The sequence below is a fragment of the Pelophylax lessonae genome (genome assembly GCF_965119305.1).
Source record: "Pelophylax lessonae genome assembly, chromosome: 4".
Classification (NCBI taxonomy): Eukaryota; Metazoa; Chordata; class Amphibia; order Anura; family Ranidae; genus Pelophylax; species Pelophylax lessonae.
In genome coordinates this window covers 266,286,840-266,310,244 of record NC_138771.1, presented here as the reverse complement: position 1 = coordinate 266,310,244, position 23,405 = coordinate 266,286,840, and the positions used below count along the sequence as shown (strand labels likewise).

At 37.4% G+C, this 23,405-nt stretch overlaps 1 protein-coding gene across 1 annotated transcript in view; it reads right to left on the bottom strand.

Annotated features, from left to right (window-relative positions):
• Positions 1 to 23,405, bottom strand: part of LOC309552602 (uncharacterized protein) — a gene marked incomplete at its 3' end in the record, with an annotated part of 115,933 nt that overhangs the window by 59,230 nt on the left and 33,298 nt on the right. The window contains exon 3 of the mRNA XM_082253545.1: positions 6,786 to 6,932. Coding sequence (XP_082109671.1) covers positions 6,786 to 6,932 — 147 coding nt within the window. The remainder of the gene's footprint in view (positions 1 to 6,785; positions 6,933 to 23,405) is intronic.

Below are 23,405 nucleotides of genomic sequence, written 5' to 3'. Positions count from 1 at the left end.
CCGCAGTAAATAGTCGTGCGGCGGTTGGCAAGTGGTTAAAAGCCTGTGATTGGACCAGAACCATCATTAAAAGCCAATTGAGGGGGCAGGAGGATGCTAGGAATGTGATTGGAGTGACTAGGGGGTCCAGAGGCCAATCAGTAGTGAATACACCCCCCAGTATATAACATAGCCCCGCCAAATCTCTAGCACTTTAATACAGGGCTGTGGAAGAGAGTGGAAACAGTTCTGTTACTCCTGCTTCAAAGTGTCATTTAGCAATTATTAGTGTGAGGAAAGGGATATCTAGTGTAGTTAGGGTACTATTTTCCACTATAGTTAGATTTAATAATCTAGTTTCTGTAGGGAAAGTGTTAAGTGTCAGGGGACTGTAGTGTAGTGTAGGGTTAACTGACTCTGACTGCTATGGCAGGGTGACCAAACCCTTCCATGTCAGGGTAACCATCATAGAAAAAAGATAGTTTCTATTAGAATTGCAGTAGAGCAGGATAGTGGCTTCGCTACTTTCACACCTGGCCGTTTTTGTAGCAGGCGTTTTTTGGGCATTTTTTGGGCGTCTTTGGAGGCAGGCATAACATCAGAACTTCTGTGTAGGGGTATATACACACACACACATATATGTACTTATACACATACACATATATAGGTGTGAAAGTAGCAGAACCCTATGCCTGCGCTAATGAAATTATTAGCAGGCATAGGGCTACGCTCCTATCACACCTATATGTGTGTATGTGTATAAATACATATAAGTGTGTGTGTATATATATCCCTATACAGAAGTTCAGATGTTATGCCTGCCTCCAAAGACACCCAAAAAATGCCCAAAAAAACACCTGCAACAACACACCTGGGCATCTTTGGAGGCAGGCATAACATCAGAACGTCTGTGTAGGGGTATATATACACTCACACATATATGTATTTATACACATACACATATATAGGTGTGAAAGTAGCAGAACCCTATGCCTGCGCTAATGAAATAATTTTCAGGCATAGGGCTACGCTCCTATCACACCTATATATGTGTATGTGTATAAATACATATATATGTGTGTGTGTATATATATATACCCCTACACAGAAGTTCTGATGTTATGTCTGCCTCCAAAGACGCCCAAAAAATGCCCAAAAAAACGCCTGCTACAAAAACGCCCAGGTGTGTTGTTGCAGGTGTTTTTTTGGGCATTTTTTGGGCATCTTTGGAGGCAGGCATAACATCTGAACTTCTGTATAGGGGTATATATACACACACACATATGTATTTATACACATACACACATATAAGTGTGATAGGAGCGTAGCCCTATGCCTGCTAATAATTTCATTAGCGCAGGCATAGGGCTCTGCTACTTTCAAACCTATATATGTATATGTGTATAAATACATATATGTGTGTGTGTATATATACCCCTACACAGAAGTTCTGATGTTATGCCTGCCTCCAAAGACGCCCAAAAAATGCCCAAAAAAACACCTGCAACAACACACCTGGGTGTTTTTGTAGCAGGCGTTTTTTTGGGTATTTTTTGGGCATCTTTGGAGGCAGGCATAACATCAGAACTTCTGTGTAGGGGTATATATACACTCACACATATATGTATTTATACACATACACATATATAGGTGTGAAAGTAGCAGAACCCTATGCCTGCGCTAATGAAATAATTTTCAGGCATAGGGCTACGCTCCTATCACACCTATATATGTGTATGTGTATAAATACATATATGTGTGTGTGTATATATACACACCCCTGTCAAATTAGGACATGTGTTCGTTCAGCTCCAGGTGGCTCAAGCCATGTAAATGAACCACTGATTCACAGACCACAACACCCATGTGCATGAGTCCCAACACCTCATTCACACACAGAGATTTATTTATCAACTCAGTTTCATCTTTTAGATTTAGCAGGAATTATGTGAGTTATGTTGTATTTGTGTCTGCTAACAATGATTTTATTGTATTTTTATCAAAATATAGCTTTAATATTTTCTTTGGGGGGGGGGGGGGCTGTCATATAGTCTGTACGGGGCCCTGCCTGCGATTTTAATGTTATATTTAACAGATGGAAAAAAAAACAAGGAAACAAACAAGATAAGTTTGTTGTTAAGGGGTTTACATACACCTTAGTCTTTGCTATAGCTGCAAAACTAACTGCATAAATTATTTTTTATATGTGCAATCCAGTGCTTCCCTTCGTTTCTCACACCAGCAAGTGCTTTAGTATCTTACTAGATATAAATGATCACTAAGTTAGAAGAGATTTGTAGCACTTGAATAAATAGATGTCAGCGCAACAGCTCCCATAGTCCACTCACTAGTCACAAAATGGTTACTGCTAACCTCAAAGAACATAAAGGGGAACAAAATCATGTAATACGGCTAAAAACATGCTTTATTATTTCTCTACCACTACCCCACCTTCTAAAACATGTCTAAAATTCTATACCACTAACTTATCAAATAAAACAGGATGTCATGCTTGTTTGCTGGCCATAAACTAGGGATTTATTTAATTTTACTTTAGCTTTCAATCACAGCAATCTATTACCTACAGTTTATTTTATTTCTTGGTCTCAAGTGACCAGATGATTGAAACCGGGGTCAAAATGTAATAAGCATGCTTTTTTACCTGCCACTGCAGTGGTTTAGATTGACTTGCACCACAATTTTGTACATTTGGTTGTACGAAACTTGTAAAGATGCCATATTGCTGTGGTTTAAAGCTTTTCATATCAACAAAGTTGCCGAGTGTAGAGTCAGAATTTAGAGTAATCTACTGAAACTGTTCTTTACCAAAGAAATACATCCATATCTAATGCTTGCCTGTTCAAAAATGTAAAAGTCAACAATCTTCATTGTGTGTGTGTATACTGTATATATAGATATATGTATATATTTATGTATACAGTATATATCATTTTTTTTGTTACACCCACTCCTCCATTTAATAGCAGAGGAATTTATTCACATAAAAAAAATTTTTCCTTTTATTACAAGGTGCAAAATTTTATATAAATATAGCATACTGTTTTACCTTGCATAATCTTGCATTCCCATAATATCACTGTAGCCTTGGCTGGCGGCCCTTATAAGCTACACATCCCAGCCATTACTGAGGCCACCCCAGCAGCTAGTTTAATTTCCCACCATGACAAAATAGTGCAGCAGGGAGAGAAGAGAGGAGAATCCTAATTGGTTGCGCTGCAAGCTGGACATCGGCCCCACTCACCAGGCCCACAGGAAGAGCGAGGAGAGAGAGGAGAAATGGGGGGACAGTTAGCAGTGGGAGAACCTGGAAACTACAAGACTACAGGTAGAGAGCTGCCAGGAGCCTGCACCGGGGGGGGGGGGGGAGGTAGGGTGACACGGACTGATTAAGCCCCTGGGGATCTTGAACTGCCTGAGGACCAGAGGGTGGGGAGGGGAGGTTCAGCCTCTTCTGCACGGGGAAAGCCAAGCAGCAGAAAGCGTGCTCAGAGCAAGCAGCAATGAGGGGGAACAGTAAAAACTCTTCACAGGCATTAGCATGGAGGCAAGATGAGCATGAAAAAAAGCTGCCAGGTAGACCACAGAGACAGTAATTGCACAGTGAGTAATAAGCATGGAGAAAGCTGCACTTCAGACATTTCTGAATTGTTACTGTCTAATTATCCATAAGCCATCTGGTCACTACTGGAGATCATCTTGGAATACCAGTAGGACAGGGTTATAGCAGGGGGTTGCAAATGAAGATTCCTCTCCTGAAATTATGTTCTTGCACAAGCCTCCTGCTTTGATGGGAGTAGAAAAGCATCACCTCAGGCCTCCTGGCGAGGTGAAGGAAAACGCCCAGGGCAAAACTGAAGCTGAAAATGCTGACCTGGGTCATGGAGCTTGTTCGCAGTGTGACAATGTCATCTGCTGGAGGATAGTGGCATAATTCCTGATACATACTAAGTTTTGCTGATTGGACCAAGAACTATACAGGACAGGTTAGACAGGTTGAAAAAAGACACTAGTCGATCTAGTCTTTTGAGACTCAGCTCCTTGCACAGATAGAAAGGGCTGCTAGGGCTGGGAGATTTTAAACTATTCTGAAATTGACTGGAGTATTGGCACTGCTGGAATGGTAAAATGGCAGAAATGTATAAACCTATAACAGGACCATTGTATGGTACAATTTAACCACTTAAGCCCTGGAAGATTTGGCTGCTCAAAGACCAGGCCCTATATTGCGATTCGGCACTGCGTGAATTTAACGGACAATTGCGCGGTCGTGCGATGCTTTACCCAAACAAAATTGACGTCCTTTTTTTCCCACAAATAGAGCTTTCTTTTGGTGGTATTTGATCACCTGTGCGATTTTTATTTTTTGCGCAATAAACAAAAAAAGAGCGACAATTTTGAAAAAATAACAATATTTTTCACATTTTTTAATATGAAATTCTCAAAAAAAAAATGTAAAAATCCAAATTTTTTAACATTTTAGGCCAATTTGTTTTCTGCTGGTAAAAAAAAAATTGCAATAAGCGTGTTTTGATTGGTTTGGCAAAAGTTATTGCGTTTACTAACTACGGGAAAGATTTATGTCATTTTTATTGTTTTTTATTTACTAGGAATGGCGGCAATCTGCGTTTTTTTTTGCGGGACTGCGACATTGCGGCGGACAGATCGGACCCCTGACTGACATTTTTGACACTTTTGGGAGTACCAGTGACATTACTACGGTAATCAGTGCTATAAATATGCACAGTTACTGTCAAAATGACACTGGCAGGGAAGGGGTTAACTTTATTGGTGATCAAGGGGTTAGGTGTGTCCCTAGGGGCGTGATTCTAATGGTGGGGGGGCGTAGCTTGTGATGTATCCACAGAGACATATGATCCTACATAGCAGGATCTTATAGTCTCTGCACTTTCATCAGGGAGAATGACAGATGGCCGTGTTTACATCACCCTACTGCCTTTCTCCCTCTCCTGCCGGAGATCGGACATCGGAGCCGCTGGTCACTCGCGCGGGGATGCCTGTGAACGAGCAGGGGCGGGAGCGCGCCTCCGGCGGCGTGCGCTCGCCCCCTACAGGCGGCTGAGCGAGTGACGTACCCCTACGTCACTTTGCCCAGCAGCGGCTGCCTGCCGCAGTATATCTGCGGTGGGCGGTTGTTATGTGGTTATAGAAGCCCACCTAGTACATGATCATCTGTCGACTGTGTGCAAACTGCAAAATATATTCCCATGTGCAATAAGTGTAAAAGGCTAAAAATAAAACCTATGTGGCTCACGTAGAAAGTGAAAGCCATAAGGAATAAGAAAAAGGCATTTTAAAAATATAAAAATGAAGCAATGCTATAATCATTTGAAAGTTACAAATAATATAAAAATATCTAAAAAGTAAATCAAGGCTGCAACAATTCAAATGACAGGAGTTGTAAAAATGTAGAATGAATTCCCCATAAATGCTTAAAAATAATATTGGTATGCAGAGGCAAATAAGAGAGATAGGTTCTATATTAGGGATAGAACCCCAATGGCTCAAACTGATATTGTCCAGAAAAATTTTGACTAAATAAAGGTGAATAAAGCACCTGGACCAGATGGCATGAGTTGAGCTCTGGTGTTTCAAAGCCATTGCTCTAATTTTTAGAGACTCTTTAATGACTGCCTCAGTACCATTAAATTGGATCAAGGCCAATTGTGGTTGCTATATTTAAAGGGATCAAAGTTTAACTACAAGCCAATTAGTTTAATGATCCCAATACCAGCGGATTGCATATTTGATCTTCATTGGGCAGTTGTGTAGATAGTGCCTAAGAGCTGTAGATAGGCCTTATCATTTACTACATCTTTTGATGTTCTCTTTAGAGTTATTCTTTACTGTGTTTTATTACTTTGTTTTCAGCTGGGTCATTTTGCTGTTATCCATCTATTGCATTTGGCAAGACCTTTCACAGGCGATAAGAGGAAACAAGACTTGTGAACCCTGTCTTCACAATAGTTTTTTCCTGTGTTTAATATTGGGTTAAACCTGTTTTGTTGTAAATGTTTAAGGCCTCATACACACTGGTTGTATTTGCTATCTCTCCTAAATATGTTTTCTCTTAGCAGCAGTGTTTTGTCAGAAAAAATGCTTGACGCCTGTCAACGTGAGTAAACGGTTTAGGCACATTAAGCGCTTGGATGTTAATTAATTTAATTGGCCAGACTAATATTTTTTTCTGGCGATTAAAAAGACATATTGCTTAAGCACTAAATGTGCCTAGCGTTAACACTCGTTTAGACACGGCAAGCGCTTTTTTTCTGCCAAAACTCTGCTGCCCCTGGACGTGCTGACTCTAAACCCCTCTAAACGCCTATGTGTGCATGGATACATAAGTTAACATTCAGGGGTGTTTAGAGACAGAAAAAAGAAACAACAGATACCCCTAAGAGCAGTGTCAAAAACATCCAGTGTGTATGAAGCCTTACTTTTTTCTTCCCTTTGCAGGGCTTGCCCTGGCCCTACTATATACCTTTGCATTGCTACTAGTGTATCGGTGAGTGTTGGGTTCAGTTCAGGGTGGGTCATTACGTGGAGCAGCAGAGGGACCCAACATCTCAGCAGTTCCCTGGGGAATCAGTGCTACATCACTATTTAATGTCACATTTCTTCACTGCATCTTCATTCACTATTATAAAAATAAGTCTACCTTCCAAACAATCAGTGTAAAGATTCATCAGTGCTGATGTAATAGCAAACAATAAAACACAATACATGAAAATGCACAGTATGGTAGCAAGCTAAATAATTGAACTTACACATTTTAGACAGTTGTCTTTAAACCTAACTAGAATCTCATGCATTTCACATATATTTTGCGCTGGGACTTTCTTGGTCCATACATCTTCATTTACTAGCATATAAAATTCCAACACTTTTTGTAAAAGACATATTTTTTCAGTGTTCTGTAAGGAAAAAAAAATACAGTAAATAAAGGACATCATAAGGCAGATGCTAAATCAGGTATATACATTATAAAATGAACAGCCAACTTCACAAAAAATTGGTTCTGGGAAGAAACAGTCGGCGTGGGTAACCTTTCAGCTTCCTATATTTTAGAGGATCAAGTTGAAAAGTTTCCTTGCTGTATCCAATGTCCTTGCCACCTCCCGCAGGACAAACAAAGGTGTTGTTCTCTTGCTCCCTAATTATTGGTTTATTTTGCATTATTTTTATGCCATGGGTATGTTTGCCAATAGCAATGAAATAGCAATAACATTATTGCAAAATTGAGGATTCCAAAGGGATACCTCGCCACTGGGGAAACCCAATAAATATAAGTCAGATTTCCAGACAGAGCTTACAAAGGTCACAATGTCTCCCCATTCATTCCATTCTGTATGTGACTGTGCTCTTACGTAGTGTAAGTCACATGCTTCTGCAAAGCCTGATGTAATGCGTATTTCCATTACACATGCCAGATAAACAAAGTAGAGAGAGAGTAAAGGGAAAATGAGTATGTGCTGCTGAGAGACCAAGCCTTAAAGGGGTGGTAAAGTCAGAAGGTTTTCTATGCATTAAGATCAAAAGCCTTCTGTGTGCAGCATCCCGCTTATACTTACCTATCTCTGTCCAACGATGGTCTCAGCCGTCCAAGATTCTCCCTCCTGATTGGTTGAGACACAGCAGGGACGCCATTGGCTGCTGCTGTCAATCAAAGTCAGCTAGCCAATCAGGAGAGAGAGAGGGGCAGGGCCAGGTTTGGGCTTTGTGTCTGAATGGGCACATGGAGCTGTGACTCGGCTCAAGTGCCCCCATAGAAAGCTGCTTGCTGTGGGGGCACGCGACAGGAGGGAGGGGCCAGGAGCACAGAAGAGGAGGATCTGGGCTGCTCTGTGCAAAACCAACTGTACAGAGCAGGTAAGTATAACAGGTTTGTTTTTTTCATAGGAAAAAAAAAATTAGACTTTACAAACACTTTAAAGTAAACTTGTTGCTTTGCCTCTGTCGTATATTCACTAGCATTCATACAAATCGGGAAACTATTTTTGGTAACAAATGCTTTTAGCATATAGAAGAAAATCTGATGTAATAATAACTGCTTTTATGATCAACAACCAGCACTTACATGTGAAAACCTCTTTTGGCACATTGGAAGTAAATTACAAATTATATATATATATATATATATATATATATATATATATATATATATACACATATACACACACACACAGTATGTCACAAAAGTGAGTACACCCCTCACAGTTTTGTAAATATTTTATTATATCTTTTCAAGTGACAACGCTGAAGAAATGACACTTTGCTACAATGTAAAGTAGTGAGTGTACAGCTTGTATAACAGTGTAAATTGGCTGTCCCCTCAAAATAACTGGACACACAGCCAATAATGTCTAAACCACTGGCAACAAAAGTGAGTACACCCCTAAGTGAAAATGTCCAAATTGGGCCCAAAGTGTCAATATTTTGTGTGGCCAGCATTATTTTCCAGCACTGCCTTAGCCCTTCTGGGCATGGAGTTCACCAGACCTTCACAGGTTGCCACTGGAGTCCTCTTCCACACCTTGGAGCACCTAAGCCACCGTGCTGTAGCTTAGTTTCAGGGTCTTGGCAATCTTCTTTTAGCCTAGGCCATCTTCATGTAGAGCAACAATTCTTTTTTTTTTCAGATCCTCAGAGAGTCCCTTGCCATGAGGTGCCATGTTACTTTTCCATTGACCAGTATGAGAGAGTGAGAGCGATAACACCAAATTTAACACAACCGTTCCCCATTTACACCTGAGACCTTTTAACACTAACGAGTCACATGACACCGTGGAGGGAAAATGGCTAATTGGGCCCAATATGGACATGTTCACTTAGGTGGGTACTCACTTTTGTTGCCAGCAGTTTAGACATTATTGGCTGTGTGTTGAGTTATTTTGAGGGGACAGCAAATTTACACTGTTATACAAGCTGTACACTCACTACTTTACATTGTAGCAAAGTGTCATTTCTTCAGTGTTGTCACATAAAAAGATATAATAAAATATTTACAGAAATTTGAGGGGTGTACTCACTTTTGTGAGATACTGTATATATATTTTGAAAACATTAACGTTATCAACTTTATATATATTTCCAAATAGGAGCAAAAAAAAAAAAAAAAAAAAGACACAGGGTATAGTTTTATGTGATCTTCTGTTCAGTAAAACACTGTATTGAGTACAAAGCTGAACAAAATTAAAATACAGAGTGTATAAAAATACCTCCAATCCACAAATCCACATTGCAGAGCTGAGGCAGTTGTTATGCCCAGTAAGGAAAAAAAAAATGCCTGGAGAGCATGTAAGCAGTTTGATTGAGGTCCAATGTTGTAAATGTAATAGGGAGAGATGAGTAATTTTCCCATAAAAACAAACAACTAGATATTTCAAACATGGGAGCCCCAATAATTGTAGACACTCGCTGCCCTGGCTGCAAGCATTTTTACTTTACCACTTATGTCAGAGGAAGAAATAAGACATGTTTATTTTACAATTTCACATATTGTATGAACACATAGCACACCGTTCAAATGTGCAATCCAGGATGGAGACACTAGGCAGGTTTTGAAGTGAACTGATTAGTTGGACAGTAGGTACTCATAGTTTGATAGGATTCTATGTAAGAGGGACATCCAGCAGACCCAATCTCGGATCTTGTTAAAATCTTGTTAAAAAAAAAAAAAAAGTAAATTTAGATCTATTTTCTAAGTTTGAAGACGGAAAAGTGGAAATTTTGAAGTTCACCTTTTCAGCCTTATTCAGATAGGCTGCATTTTTGTTTTTTCTTTTTTGAAGACTAAAGATGGATACACTGTGACAGCTTTGCAGCACAGTTATTAGGCCTATATGGACATGCCACTATTTCTGAGAGATTGAACAGGCATTTAGCATCTTAAAAAAAATATAGTGTCTTTTTTTTAACACTGATGTTAGAAATAGCATATTTGCACCACAGTAAAAAAGGATGTTTGAACAGGCCACAATTTCTGAGAAATTGAGCAGGTAATTAGCCTCAGAAAATAAACATTTTGTGTGTTTTTAGCACACTGAGAATGGAAAAAGCATACAGCTTAGCAACACAACTAACAATCTGGTGTGGTAAGTCTGTAATTTTGGAGGGATAGAGCAGGCTGGCATTTTACACCAGGAAATTGTATAGCAGTCCTTGTTTTGGACACAAAAGATGGAAAAGGCATACAGAGAGAGAGAGAGAGAGAGACCACTTTAACTGTGGCTAATCAGTACAGAAAGGCTGAACAAAGGGCACTGGCACAGTGTCCCGTGTCTCCAAGCAGGTTGCACACCACATAAACTGACCAGGCCAGCACAGGTCTCCTTCCGTACTTGGCATTGTGAGATTGAACAAACATAAAAAGTGCAGCACTACAATACCTTTAAAATCATACTTACTTATATGTAATATGAATAAATGATTAAAATAAAATTCAAATTAATCTCGTGTGCAAAATATAACATTAATGTGCTAAAACCAACACAGTGCTATTATTATGCTTCAAAAAAATTTAATTAGAAGAACAAGGAAACTGCCAAGATCGCCGGGTATTTTCCCTTTAATTTAAGAGTAAAAACAGAAAAAGCTTGATTTAACAACATTTACATAACTCCCAGCAACACATAGGCAATTTAAGCTTTTGGGGTAACAAACTGGCTTTCCAGTTAGTTAGGAAGAGGTTAGGACTGCTAGTCCCAGGTGTTCATATGCCCTGCCCCATTGTGCTGAACTATAAATACAAGGAGAGACAGCCTATCCAAGCTCTCTCTTAGCCTTCCAGAGTAGACAGGAAGGATTGCTGCAGAATGTAGTCCTACTCTAAGCACATGGCCTCCCTTTTGAGGTACGGGGAGTTCATTTTAGACTTTGCTGAAAAGACCACTTTATCAAGTATGACCTGGGGCAGCCTAAGCTAGGATGAACTAGAACTGTGTATATAGGAATCTGTGAGAGACTGTTCTGCATTAATTCAAACAATATGCATACCTTTTGAATTATGCATCAATTCTGTATTTGCAAAGAATGTGCTCAAGAGTTTCAAAGTGCCTGGTCTGAAGTTCTTTAATAAAAGGCATGCATGCAAGGTGTATAAAAGAACAGGGATTGTAACAGAAGATGAAGTGGAGTTTAGGAGGAAATGTTACCAAGGGTTAACCAGTGGTGAAGCTGAGAAATTAAAGGCTATATTGCTGTTGCCATGAATAATCAGACGAATGGTTGGTGCTATAGCTGCCAGCTGGCAGAAAAATAGTGTGACTTGGCAAGGATGAAGGTGTGCTCTGGTTGCAAGGGAGTTTCTGAGCTTAACCCCCTCCCTAGCAATCAGTGCCCCCATTAACGGGGCGATATTTCAACACATAGCCCCTATGTATCTAGCGTGTATGTCACAGTTGATCACATGACAATTGTACACAATGGACTTGATTTACTAAAGGCAAATCCACTGTGCACCACAAATGCACAGCAAGTGCACTGCAAGTGCACATGGAGGTGCAGTCGCTTTAGATCTCAGGAGGACATGCAATGGAAATAAAAAACAGCAATTTTGCTTGGACATGATTGGCTGATAAAAACCAGCAGCGCTTCCCCTCATTTTAGATCTTCCCCTCAGATCTACAGTGACTGCTCTTTCAAATGCACTTGCAGTGCACTTCCAAATGCACTTGTAGTGCACAGTGGATTTGCCTTTATTAAATAAACCCCATTGTGTACTATTGTGTCGATCTCTGTGAGAACAGCAGACCCTTCCATGACAGTTGGTGGGTTAACAGTATCTATGGATAAGGAGGAAAAAAAAGATGCTTTGACAGCTGCTGTGGACTGCAAGTTAGTCTGTACCTGGGTTAGAGAGAAGGAGGAGGATAAAGGCTTGGCTAGCCACTCCACCACCTCCTTCATGTGCCTGCAGGTAATGCACCACATACAAGACCACCTATTTCTCCTGTAGGCAAAGAGGCTGCCCTTTCCCTAAGAGCTGCACTGGGACTTCTGCTTCTCCCGGTAGGCCTTCCAGACATGATGCTAATGTGGTGGTTATTCCCTATTTTACAAAAAAGTGACAACCACCCCAACCTATAACTAGCCTATAAGGGCACAATTAGAGTACTTTAATTTGAGCTTTTGTTGTATTGGGGAGGTGGGAGAGAGTGATACTTAGGTGCACTGTAAAGTGTGGTGCTTTTCTGGATAAATAGCACATTTAATTCACACTGCCATTGCTGCTGCTGACCCCATAAAAAATGAATAGATTAAAGAAATGTTCAAACACAAAAGAACAAAAACATTCACTCCAAATGCCTAATTGAAAACACTACAATGAAACATTTTGTCTAAAGGGGGAGTGATACTTAGGTGCAGTGTAAAGTATTTATACAATTTTCTTCTAAGGTTGATTGCAAATATAATCACCAGGTCAACAGGTGGCAAACAGCACACAACACAAAGAGAGAAGTCCTTCACCATCTAACAGTACTGGGATCTAAGTTGAAGTACACTATATTGTCAAAAGTATTGGGATGCCTGCCATTTCACGCACATGAAATTTATTGGCATCCCAGTCTTAGTCCGTAGGATTCAGTATTAAGTTAGCCCACCCTATGCAACTATAACAGCTTCAACTCTTCTGGGAAAGCTATCTACAAGGTTTATGCACATGATTTGTGCACTGGTCCAAATCATTTGGTGGAGGGGGGGATTATGGTGTGGGGTTGTTTTTCAGGGGTCCGGCTTTGCCCCTTAGCTCCAGTGAAGGGAACTCCTAAGGTGTTAGCATACCAAAGCATTTTGAACTATGTCATGCTTCCAATTTTGTGGGAACAGTTTGGGGTTGACTCTTCCTGTTCCAGCATGACTGTGCATCAGTGCACAAAGCAAGGTCTTTAAAGACATGGATTAGCACGTTTTGGGGTGAAGGAACTTGACTGGCATGCACAGACCTGACTGTCCTGACCTCAACCCAATAGAAAACCTTTGGGATGAATTAGTGCGGAGACTGCGAGCCAGGCCTTCTCGTCAAACATCAGTGCCTGACCTCACAAATACTCTTCTGGATGAATGGTCAAACCTTCCCATGGACACGCTCCTGAACCTTGTGGGAAGCCTTCCCAGAAGAGTTGAAGCTGTTATAGCTGCAAAGGATGGGCCAACTCAATTTTGAACCCTATGGACCAAGACTGGGATGCCATTAAAGTTCATGTACGTGTAAAGGCAGAAGTCCCAATACTATTGACAATATAGTGTAAGTATCAACATTTCAAAAAAACTTGCATAGGCACTTTATTTATTTATTACCAACAGTTTGTGCTAACATGTCTATTAACGGAAGGTCACCCAAAAGTAAGGAAAATCGAAAAGGTTCACCAAAAGATAAAATGTAAAAATTGATTAACAAAGGATTACAGGAAATAAAAAAGGAATGTTTGAAGAAGGATCAGCTTCTGGTTAGCAGAAAATAGGCCTGCAAAAACATTCCACTATTTCTACCTATGCAGAATCTGCATTTTCAGATTTGTCTTTGAGTGATAAGGTGACCAGGTTCAGGTGAAACTCTTGGTGTGGTGACACAGGGAGACATGAGAGAGTGGCCGATTCTAAATATAACAAATCTTCCTCATGTTCAGATATCTCTCGAACAACTGCAGAAAATATTATTTTATTTGCAGACATTGTGTCAAAATTTCTGTACTCTTTAACCCCCACAGAGTAAAAAAAAAACGAATTTAATCAGAAATTATACACATGTGATCAAACTAAACATGAGAAAAACCCCAAAATATGCAAAAGTCCACAAAATAACTGCATATGAAATGGTAAAGTGCAATTCCGATTCAGTTGAAAATTTCATCCAGATGAATTTTTAGAAAGTGCAAAAAAACGTGAATATAGTCACTGTGTATAAAATGACAAAGTGCATAAATAAAAGATCTCCCCCCCCCCCCCCCAAAAAAAAAAAAATCACAGAATCCAATTAATATTTTGTGTAAAGAAGGCCTTTACCGTGATATTTACATTCGGGCACTCCCTCACCTTCTGAAAAAGACTTGGACAACAAAGGTCGTATAGCGCTTTTGGTATAATCCAGTCCTCCTAGATTGTTCACAGGAATCACCCTTTTTCTCTCCAGGGTATTCCCTTGTTTATCCCAGCAAGTGTCAAAGATTCCGGTATTGTAGGATAAATCTTTCAGTCAAACAACCAATAAAACTGTCAAGATGCTCACTGTATCATTTTTTCTTAGGACAGAAGCTACAAGTTACACTCACGTGAGGAAATAGAAAACCGGCATGTCACTTTAAAATCACATATATGATAATGAAGAAACCCAAGAATTGTTGTTCTTAACACGAATGGTGTTAGGTATTATCACATAAAGGTCATTCATTTCTGACTGGAAAATTGAAAAAGCACACGCCTATTCACATGTCAGGGAACATGAGATACATCATGTACATCATGTACAACATTGGTCATTGGCAAATGCATATCTGCAGAAATATTACATACTTGGGACAATTTACATTACATACTTGGGGCAATTTACCTACTTGCATTTCTTTTGAGTGTGGGAGGAAACAGTGAGAAGCTACAAACTCTGTGTAGGTAGTGCCATGGTTGGGTTCATATCATCAACCCCAGTGATGCTAGGTGGAAATGCTAACCATGTAGCCACTGTGCTGGATCACTTAATTGCTCCTTAGCTCCCAGCAGCTAAATGGAAGGTTGATTGTTAACAGTATACGCAGTTGGGGAGCTGCCAAGATAGATCACTGAAGCTGGATTACATCTGTTTGTGCTATGTGCCTGCCATCTGATGATAGGAGAAATGAGAGCTTAAATTAATGTTTTAATAAAAAGAAAAACCTTACAAGCTACTATGTGTATAGAGGGTTGGTGAAATTCTCGCGCTGTCTTCTCTAATTATTGTCTACAAAATAGGCACCTCTAATGCTGCAGGTACTAAAATTGGTAACCTACACAATAAAGATAAATAAAGTTGGGGGGAGTACCGCGCTTTAAAAGTGCTTAAATAACATAAATAAAATATATAAATATGTAAATACGTGAAAAAGTGCCACAGTGCTTCTTAAATAATATTAAATTTGATGTGTCTTAATGTATACAATAATAAAATCCGATATGCTTTATACAATAAATATAATAGGTGATGAAATATTCATTAAAAAATTATAAATCTTATTGAAACCAAATATATCAATCCATCATACAGTGAAAAATTTATATAAAATTAAAATCGGTGACTTATTTAAATATAAAGTGCTCTAAATAAGTGATAACCAATAAAGTGCTGAAGTGTCCTTTTAAAATTATTTTTATAAATATATAATGTGATGAACGCAATCTTCTTAATCTAAATTTCACATGCAGGTGCTTCGTGCGGTGCCCACTAGGTGTCCTAAGCGCTCACCTCACTGCTCCTTTAAAAGAGCCTTGGTTGTATTTCCCAGTATGCTGTTCCTTCCTCCTTATTGTGCCATTATAAATCCTTGGTTATATCTCCCTTGTAAATGCAGCTATCTTTCAGGGGATATAAGCGGTTCTTTGTATCTCCAAAAAATCAAATTGGGGCCAACATAGTGAAGTACGTCCCATAAATTTTATTTAAAAAAGATAGAGTAACACTCACATTGCTTTTCGTCTTGTTTCAAGCATAACATACGATCCTTTGCCGATACGTCACTTCCGGTTGAGCTATCCTACGCGTTACGCTGCGTCATCACGCAGCTTCTTCCAGGGATACCTGCCTACCGTTGTGACGTCCTTTTTAAAGCACTAGAGCCGGAAACGGATGTTCCGTCATTTGCCGTATTCACAGCTATTATTCTTTAGACCGGATGTAAACAAACGGCCATTTTATTGGAGTCATATACGTTTCTCATACCTCTTAAAGCAATAATGCAATGCAATTTAAGTATCCATCCCCAATTACTTCCTTCATATTAATTAAAACCATATATTTATTAAAACCATATATTTATTTCTGATATTAAAACCTAACTCAAACCTTTTGATACCCGTAAGTGACGTAGCAGCAATGAATATAGTACTAATTATATACATACAACAGTATATTTAATACAACCACAATATAGATACAAATAATTATAAATAATTATACCTTCACCTTATTATATTTCTATATATATACCCTTATGTTTTATTAATTATTTTTCTAACGGCCCTCAATATTTTTATTTATATTCTTCTATCTATATTCCTTTGGAACCTTTTTCAATCTATTTTTCTAATTAATCTAACCCATTTATAGTATTCACTTATTAATTCTTTAAATATTTTAAATACTACTATAATTTAATGTTAATTAATCTATAATATATTCCTTAAATAATCTCCTTTTTCTGGACTTCGGGGTGTGTTTATTTATTCAGATATAACTGTTCCTGTATAAAACCATTTAAAATATCCTAAAATCTATAATATTTTTAAAAATCACTAATAAAACAATTCAGGTCAAATTCAATATTCAACCCATTTGGTGTCAGACAATCTAATGTATGAATCCAGTAAGATTCCCTTTGACTTAAAGTGCGGACTTTGTGGCTACCTCGCCAATGTTTTTTGTACGGTTCAATCGCCCAAAATCTTAAATGTGTGGGGTCTCTCTTGTGGTATTGGTCGAAATGTCTAGATACACTGTGTCTCTCAAAACCATTTTCAATATTTTTCACATGTTCTTTTATTCTTATTCTTAATAATCTCTTCGTGCGGCCCACATACTGTAGGCCGCAGCTACATTCCAATCCATAGACCACTCCTTCTGTGTTGCATCCAATAAAATCTTTTATTTTATATACCTTATTATTTCTTGTAGATTTAAACTCGTTTACTTTTCCTTTTGGTTTTGTCCTGAGGCATGCATAGCATCTTTTGCATGGGTAGAACCCTTTTCCTGTGAAAAAAGTGCCTAGTGCTTTGGGAGGATCCATTACTGTTTTTACCAACATATTTCTTATAGTTGGTGCACGTTTATATATAAACGCTGGGTTTTCTGGTAGTATGTTTCTTAGATGTTTATCCTTCTTCAGTATGTGCCAGTGTTTTTTTACGATTTTTTCCACCTTCTTATGTTGCATACTGTATTCCATGACTATAGGTACTTTCTCCATAAATTTGTTCTGAATTTTGTTTTTAACTTCCAGTAGACTCTTCCTCTCTACCTTTTTAACTTCATCAATTTTTCCTTTTATAAACGTTGTTTCGTAGCCTTTTTCTATAAACCTCTTACCTATAATGTCTGCCTGTTGTTCAAACTCTTCTGCTTTGGTACAATTTCTCTTTATTCTCAAGAGTTGGCCTTTTGGGATGTTGAAGATCCAATTTTTGTGATGACAGCTATTGGTTGGCAAGTAACTGTTCTTATCTACTTCTTTAAAGTGGGTACTTGTAATAATTTTACCATTTTCTTGTCTAATCGCTAGATCTAGGTACTTTACTTCAACATTGCTGATCTCCCACGATAATCTGATATTTTTTTCATTTTCATTTAATTTATTTAAAAATTCAATTAAAATCTCCTTTTCTCCTTGCCATAAAATAATTCCGTCATCTATAAACCTTTTGTATAAAATCATTTCTTCTGGTATATCGTTAAAAATATTGTCCTCTTCCCATTGCGCCATAAAAATATTCGCAACACTTGGTGCAAATTTCGAACCCATTGCAACTCCGACTTTCTGATAATAATATATTTTCTTGTACCAAAAGTAGTTTTTCTTTAGACAAAAATCCAGGCATTTGATTAAGAATTTTCTTTGTTTACAGATTAGATTAGTATATTTCCTTAGTGCCCATTTCACGGCTTCGCATGCCTCATGGTGATTGATTATGGTATAAAGTGCTGCTACGTCTATTGTGGCCATATAAATATTATTGTTAAAATGAGGTAGATTTTCCATTATTTGGAGGATATGTTTAGTGTCTTTTACATATGCTGTTGTTGCTGGAACTATTGGTTGTAGATAAGTGTCTATATACTGGCCTAGTCTTGCTGTTAGAGACTCTATCCCATTGACTATAGGTCTCGGAGGTGGGTCTTCCTTATTTTTATGTAATTTTGGTATTGTATATATTACAGGGGTTCTGCAAGACTCAGGTACTAGATATTTTGCCTCTTTTTTCGTTAATATATCTTTCTTCAGGCCTAGATGCACTAATTGTTCTAATTCTTTTCTATATTTTCCAACCGGATTACTCAATAATTTTTCATACGTATTTTCATCTCCCAGCATTTCAGTCATTTTCTCCTCATATTTTTCTTTTGTGACAATCACAATTCCTCCTCCCTTGTCTGCCGGCCTTATTACTATGTCTTTTCTTTTCTTTAATCTGTTCAGGCCTGTTTTCATTGCTCTGGACTCTTCATATTTCTTGATCTTCATACCTTTTACTTCATCTAAAACCAAATCCTTAAAAACACCTATATATCTGTTATCTTTGATCTGTGGATTAAAAGTTGACTTGTTCCTTAAAGTGCTATGTTGAATATCTTCTTTGTTTGAGGTAGTTGTTGTCTGTTTCCCTACATTCCTAATTGAGGTAGTCGTTGTAGCTTTAACTGGATTACTTAATATGTATTTCTTTATGTTTAATTGTCTCACATACTTCTGAATACCTATGTATGTGCTAAATTTATCTAGATTTTTTTTCGGTGCATATTTTAATCCTTTGTCTAACACAATCATTTCTTCTTGTGTTATATTTTTTTCACTTAGATTAAACACCCCTTGTCCTATTTGTTTCTTTTCCTTTTGTTGTCTCTTTCTTCCTCTACTTCCTCTCTTTTTTCTGTGTTGTTTCTCTGATTTTTTGGTTCTTCTTTCTTTTTTGGTGTATGGGTATCCTGGCCCTTCTCTAAAAAAGGCCTACTTTGATCTTTTTCTTTTCTTTGTTCTCTAGTTCTTTCTTCCTCTCTATATTGTTGTTGAGGTTCTCTTCTGTTTTCTTCTTGGTAGTTTTCTAATGGAGCATAATAATTTCTGACCGGTATTGGACTTCTTTCTCTTCCTTGAAAATTCTGTTCTGGTGGTCCTCTTCTATATTCATTATAGTATGGCTGTTGAGGTGGTGGGCCCCATCTAGGTGCATTGTTGTAATAAGGTTGTTCTTGCGGAGGGCCCCTTCTTGGTCCATTATAATAGGGTCTCCTATTATTTCTCCAATAGGGCGGTCTCCTCCATCCATTATTTGGGGTATGATGTCCTCTTGGTGCTGTCTGTTCCATATGTCTCGGTGGGTAATATTGGTATCCTCCATTATATTGCGGATTTTGATAATTCTGTTGATATTGTGGTTCTCCATATCCTCTCTGATAATCTCTTGATTCATAATGATTCTGGTGTTCTGATCTTCTCTGTTCAAATCCACTATTCCTTCTTTCCTTATACCTTTCTTCTTGATGTTCAGAGGTATCATGATATGGTGTGGAATTACTGTAATCATTAGATGCTCTTGGGCTTCTTTGTTGTGATCTTGGTGTTTCCATTATACTTATACTTCCTGATCTGATCGGGGTCAAATCTAATCTCACTGTTTTTTCTGGGGTTGAATATGTTGAAATCGGGTCTAGATCATCCAACTTGTTCTGCCATTTAAATACTTTATCTTCTTTATAATCATTGATGTCTCTGTTATATTTCTTAGTCTTCCTTTGTTGTACCTCTTTGTCTTTGGACATGAGGTCCTTATTCAATTGTGCTGTTAATCTTGTAAATTCCGCTGTTTCTTTATGTGGCTCTAATGCTTCTTTTAATTCTGTTATACAATTTTCTATTCTTTTGAACTTTCTTTGTTTCCTCTTAAGTAAAAATTGGATCAATTCTAGGCCCTTATCATTAAAAAAATGGTACCATTCTTCAATTGCTTCTTTGTCCAATAGTCCATCATTTATTGGCACTTCCCATCTTAATCTCCTTGGTACTATTTTTTCTTTTATATATTTATTAAATGTATTGATATCCCACCAAAGGCTTATTTTCTTTTCCATGTTATGTCTAAGTTTTCTAATCAAGCCACCTACATCACCTTCTTTAAAACTGCTTTTAGACTCTGGATTAAATATCTCATCAAAATCGATTTCTCTTTCCTCAACAAAATTAAAGATCTCCATGACTGCTGCAAGAATTAATTGTTTGGTTGTAAGTCAATGGGATAGAGTCTCTAACAGCAAGACTAGGCCAGTATATAGACACTTATCTACAACCAATAGTTCCAGCAACAACAGCATATGTAAAAGACACTAAACATATCCTCCAAATAATGGAAAATCTACCTCATTTTAACAATAATATTTATATGGCCACAATAGACGTAGCAGCACTTTATACCATAATCAATCACCATGAGGCATGCGAAGCCGTGAAATGGGCACTAAGGAAATATACTAATCTAATCTGTAAACAAAGAAAATTCTTAATCAAATGCCTGGATTTTTGTCTAAAGAAAAACTACTTTTGGTACAAGAAAATATATTATTATCAGAAAGTCGGAGTTGCAATGGGTTCGAAATTTGCACCAAGTGTTGCGAATATTTTTATGGCGCAATGGGAAGAGGACAATATTTTTAACGATATACCAGAAGAAATGATTTTATACAAAAGGTTTATAGATGACGGAATTATTTTATGGCAAGGAGAAAAGGAGATTTTAATTGAATTTTTAAATAAATTAAATGAAAATGAAAAAAATATCAGATTATCGTGGGAGATCAGCAATGTTGAAGTAAAGTACCTAGATCTAGCGATTAGACAAGAAAATGGTAAAATTATTACAAGTACCCACTTTAAAGAAGTAGATAAGAACAGTTACTTGCCAACCAATAGCTGTCATCACAAAAATTGGATCTTCAACATCCCAAAAGGCCAACTCTTGAGAATAAAGAGAAATTGTACCAAAGCAGAAGAGTTTGAACAACAGGCAGACATTATAGGTAAGAGGTTTATAGAAAAAGGCTACGAAACAACGTTTATAAAAGGAAAAATTGATGAAGTTAAAAAGGTAGAGAGGAAGAGTCTACTGGAAGTTAAAAACAAAATTCAGAACAAATTTATGGAGAAAGTACCTATAGTCATGGAATACAGTATGCAACATAAGAAGGTGGAAAAAATCGTAAAAAAACACTGGCACATACTGAAGAAGGATAAACATCTAAGAAACATACTACCAGAAAACCCAGCGTTTATATATAAACGTGCACCAACTATAAGAAATATGTTGGTAAAAACAGTAATGGATCCTCCCAAAGCACTAGGCACTTTTTTCACAGGAAAAGGGTTCTACCCATGCAAAAGATGCTATGCATGCCTCAGGACAAAACCAAAAGGAAAAGTAAACGAGTTTAAATCTACAAGAAATAATAAGGTATATAAAATAAAAGATTTTATTGGATGCAACACAGAAGGAGTGGTCTATGGATTGGAATGTAGCTGCGGCCTACAGTATGTGGGCCGCACGAAGAGATTATTAAGAATAAGAATAAAAGAACATGTGAAAAATATTGAAAATGGTTTTGAGAGACACAGTGTATCTAGACATTTCGACCAATACCACAAGAGAGACCCCACACATTTAAGATTTTGGGCGATTGAACCGTACAAAAAACATTGGCGAGGTAGCCACAAAGTCCGCACTTTAAGTCAAAGGGAATCTTACTGGATTCATACATTAGATTGTCTGACACCAAATGGGTTGAATATTGAATTTGACCTGAATTGTTTTATTAGTGATTTTTAAAAATATTATAGATTTTAGGATATTTTAAATGGTTTTATACAGGAACAGTTATATCTGAATAAATAAACACACCCCGAAGTCCAGAAAAAGGAGATTATTTAAGGAATATATTATAGATTAATTAACATTAAATTATAGTAGTATTTAAAATATTTAAAGAATTAATAAGTGAATACTATAAATGGGTTAGATTAATTAGAAAAATAGATTGAAAAAGGTTCCAAAGGAATATAGATAGAAGAATATAAATAAAAATATTGAGGGCCGTTAGAAAAATAATTAATAAAACATAAGGGTATATATATAGAAATATAATAAGGTGAAGGTATAATTATTTATAATTATTTGTATCTATATTGTGGTTGTATTAAATATACTGTTGTATGTATATAATTAGTACTATATTCATTGCTGCTACGTCACTTACGGGTATCAAAAGGTTTGAGTTAGGTTTTAATATCAGAAATAAATATATGGTTTTAATAAATATATGGTTTTAATTAATATGAAGGAAGTAATTGGGGATGGATACTTAAATTGCATTGCATTATTGCTTTAAGAGGTATGAGAAACGTATATGACTCCAATAAAATGGCCGTTTGTTTACATCCGGTCTAAAGAATAATAGCTGTGAATACGGCAAATGACGGAACATCCGTTTCCGGCTCTAGTGCTTTAAAAAGGACGTCACAACGGTAGGCAGGTATCCCTGGAAGAAGCTGCGTGATGACGCAGCGTAACGCGTAGGATAGCTCAACCGGAAGTGACGTATCGGCAAAGGATCGTATGTTATGCTTGAAACAAGACGAAAAGCAATGTGAGTGTTACTCTATCTTTTTTAAATAAAATTTATGGGACGTACTTCACTATGTTGGCCCCAATTTGATTTTTTGGAGATACAAAGAACCGCTTATATCCCCTGAAAGATAGCTGCATTTACAAGGGAGATATAACCAAGGATTTATAATGGCACAATAAGGAGGAAGGAACAGCATACTGGGAAATACAACCAAGGCTCTTTTAAAGGAGCAGTGAGGTGAGCGCTTAGGACACCTAGCGGGCACCGCACGAAGCACCTGCATGTGAAATTTGGATTAAGAAGATTGCGTTCATCACATTATATATTTATAAAAATAATTTTAAAAGGACACTTCAGCACTTTATTGGTTATCACTTATTTAGAGCACTTTATATTTAAATAAGTCACCGATTTTAATTTTATATAAATTTTTCACTGTATGATGGATTGATATAGTTGGTTTCAATAAGATTTATAATTTTTTAATGAATATTTCATCACCTATTATATTTATTGTATAAAGCATATCGGATTTTATTATTGTATACATTAAGACACATCAAATTTAATATTATTTAAGAAGCACTGTGGCACTTTTTCACGTATTTACATATTTATATATTTTATTTATGTTATTTAAGCACTTTTAAAGCGCGGTACTCCCCCCAACTTTATTAAGCTACTATGTGTGTTCACAATTAGCTAGTAAGACACTGCTGGTACTGTTCACAGTCCCATAAAGTTGTGCACGAATCGAATCAAAACAATATATGTGCCGCGCTGTGCAAAGGTATACAAACATAAATAAATACTC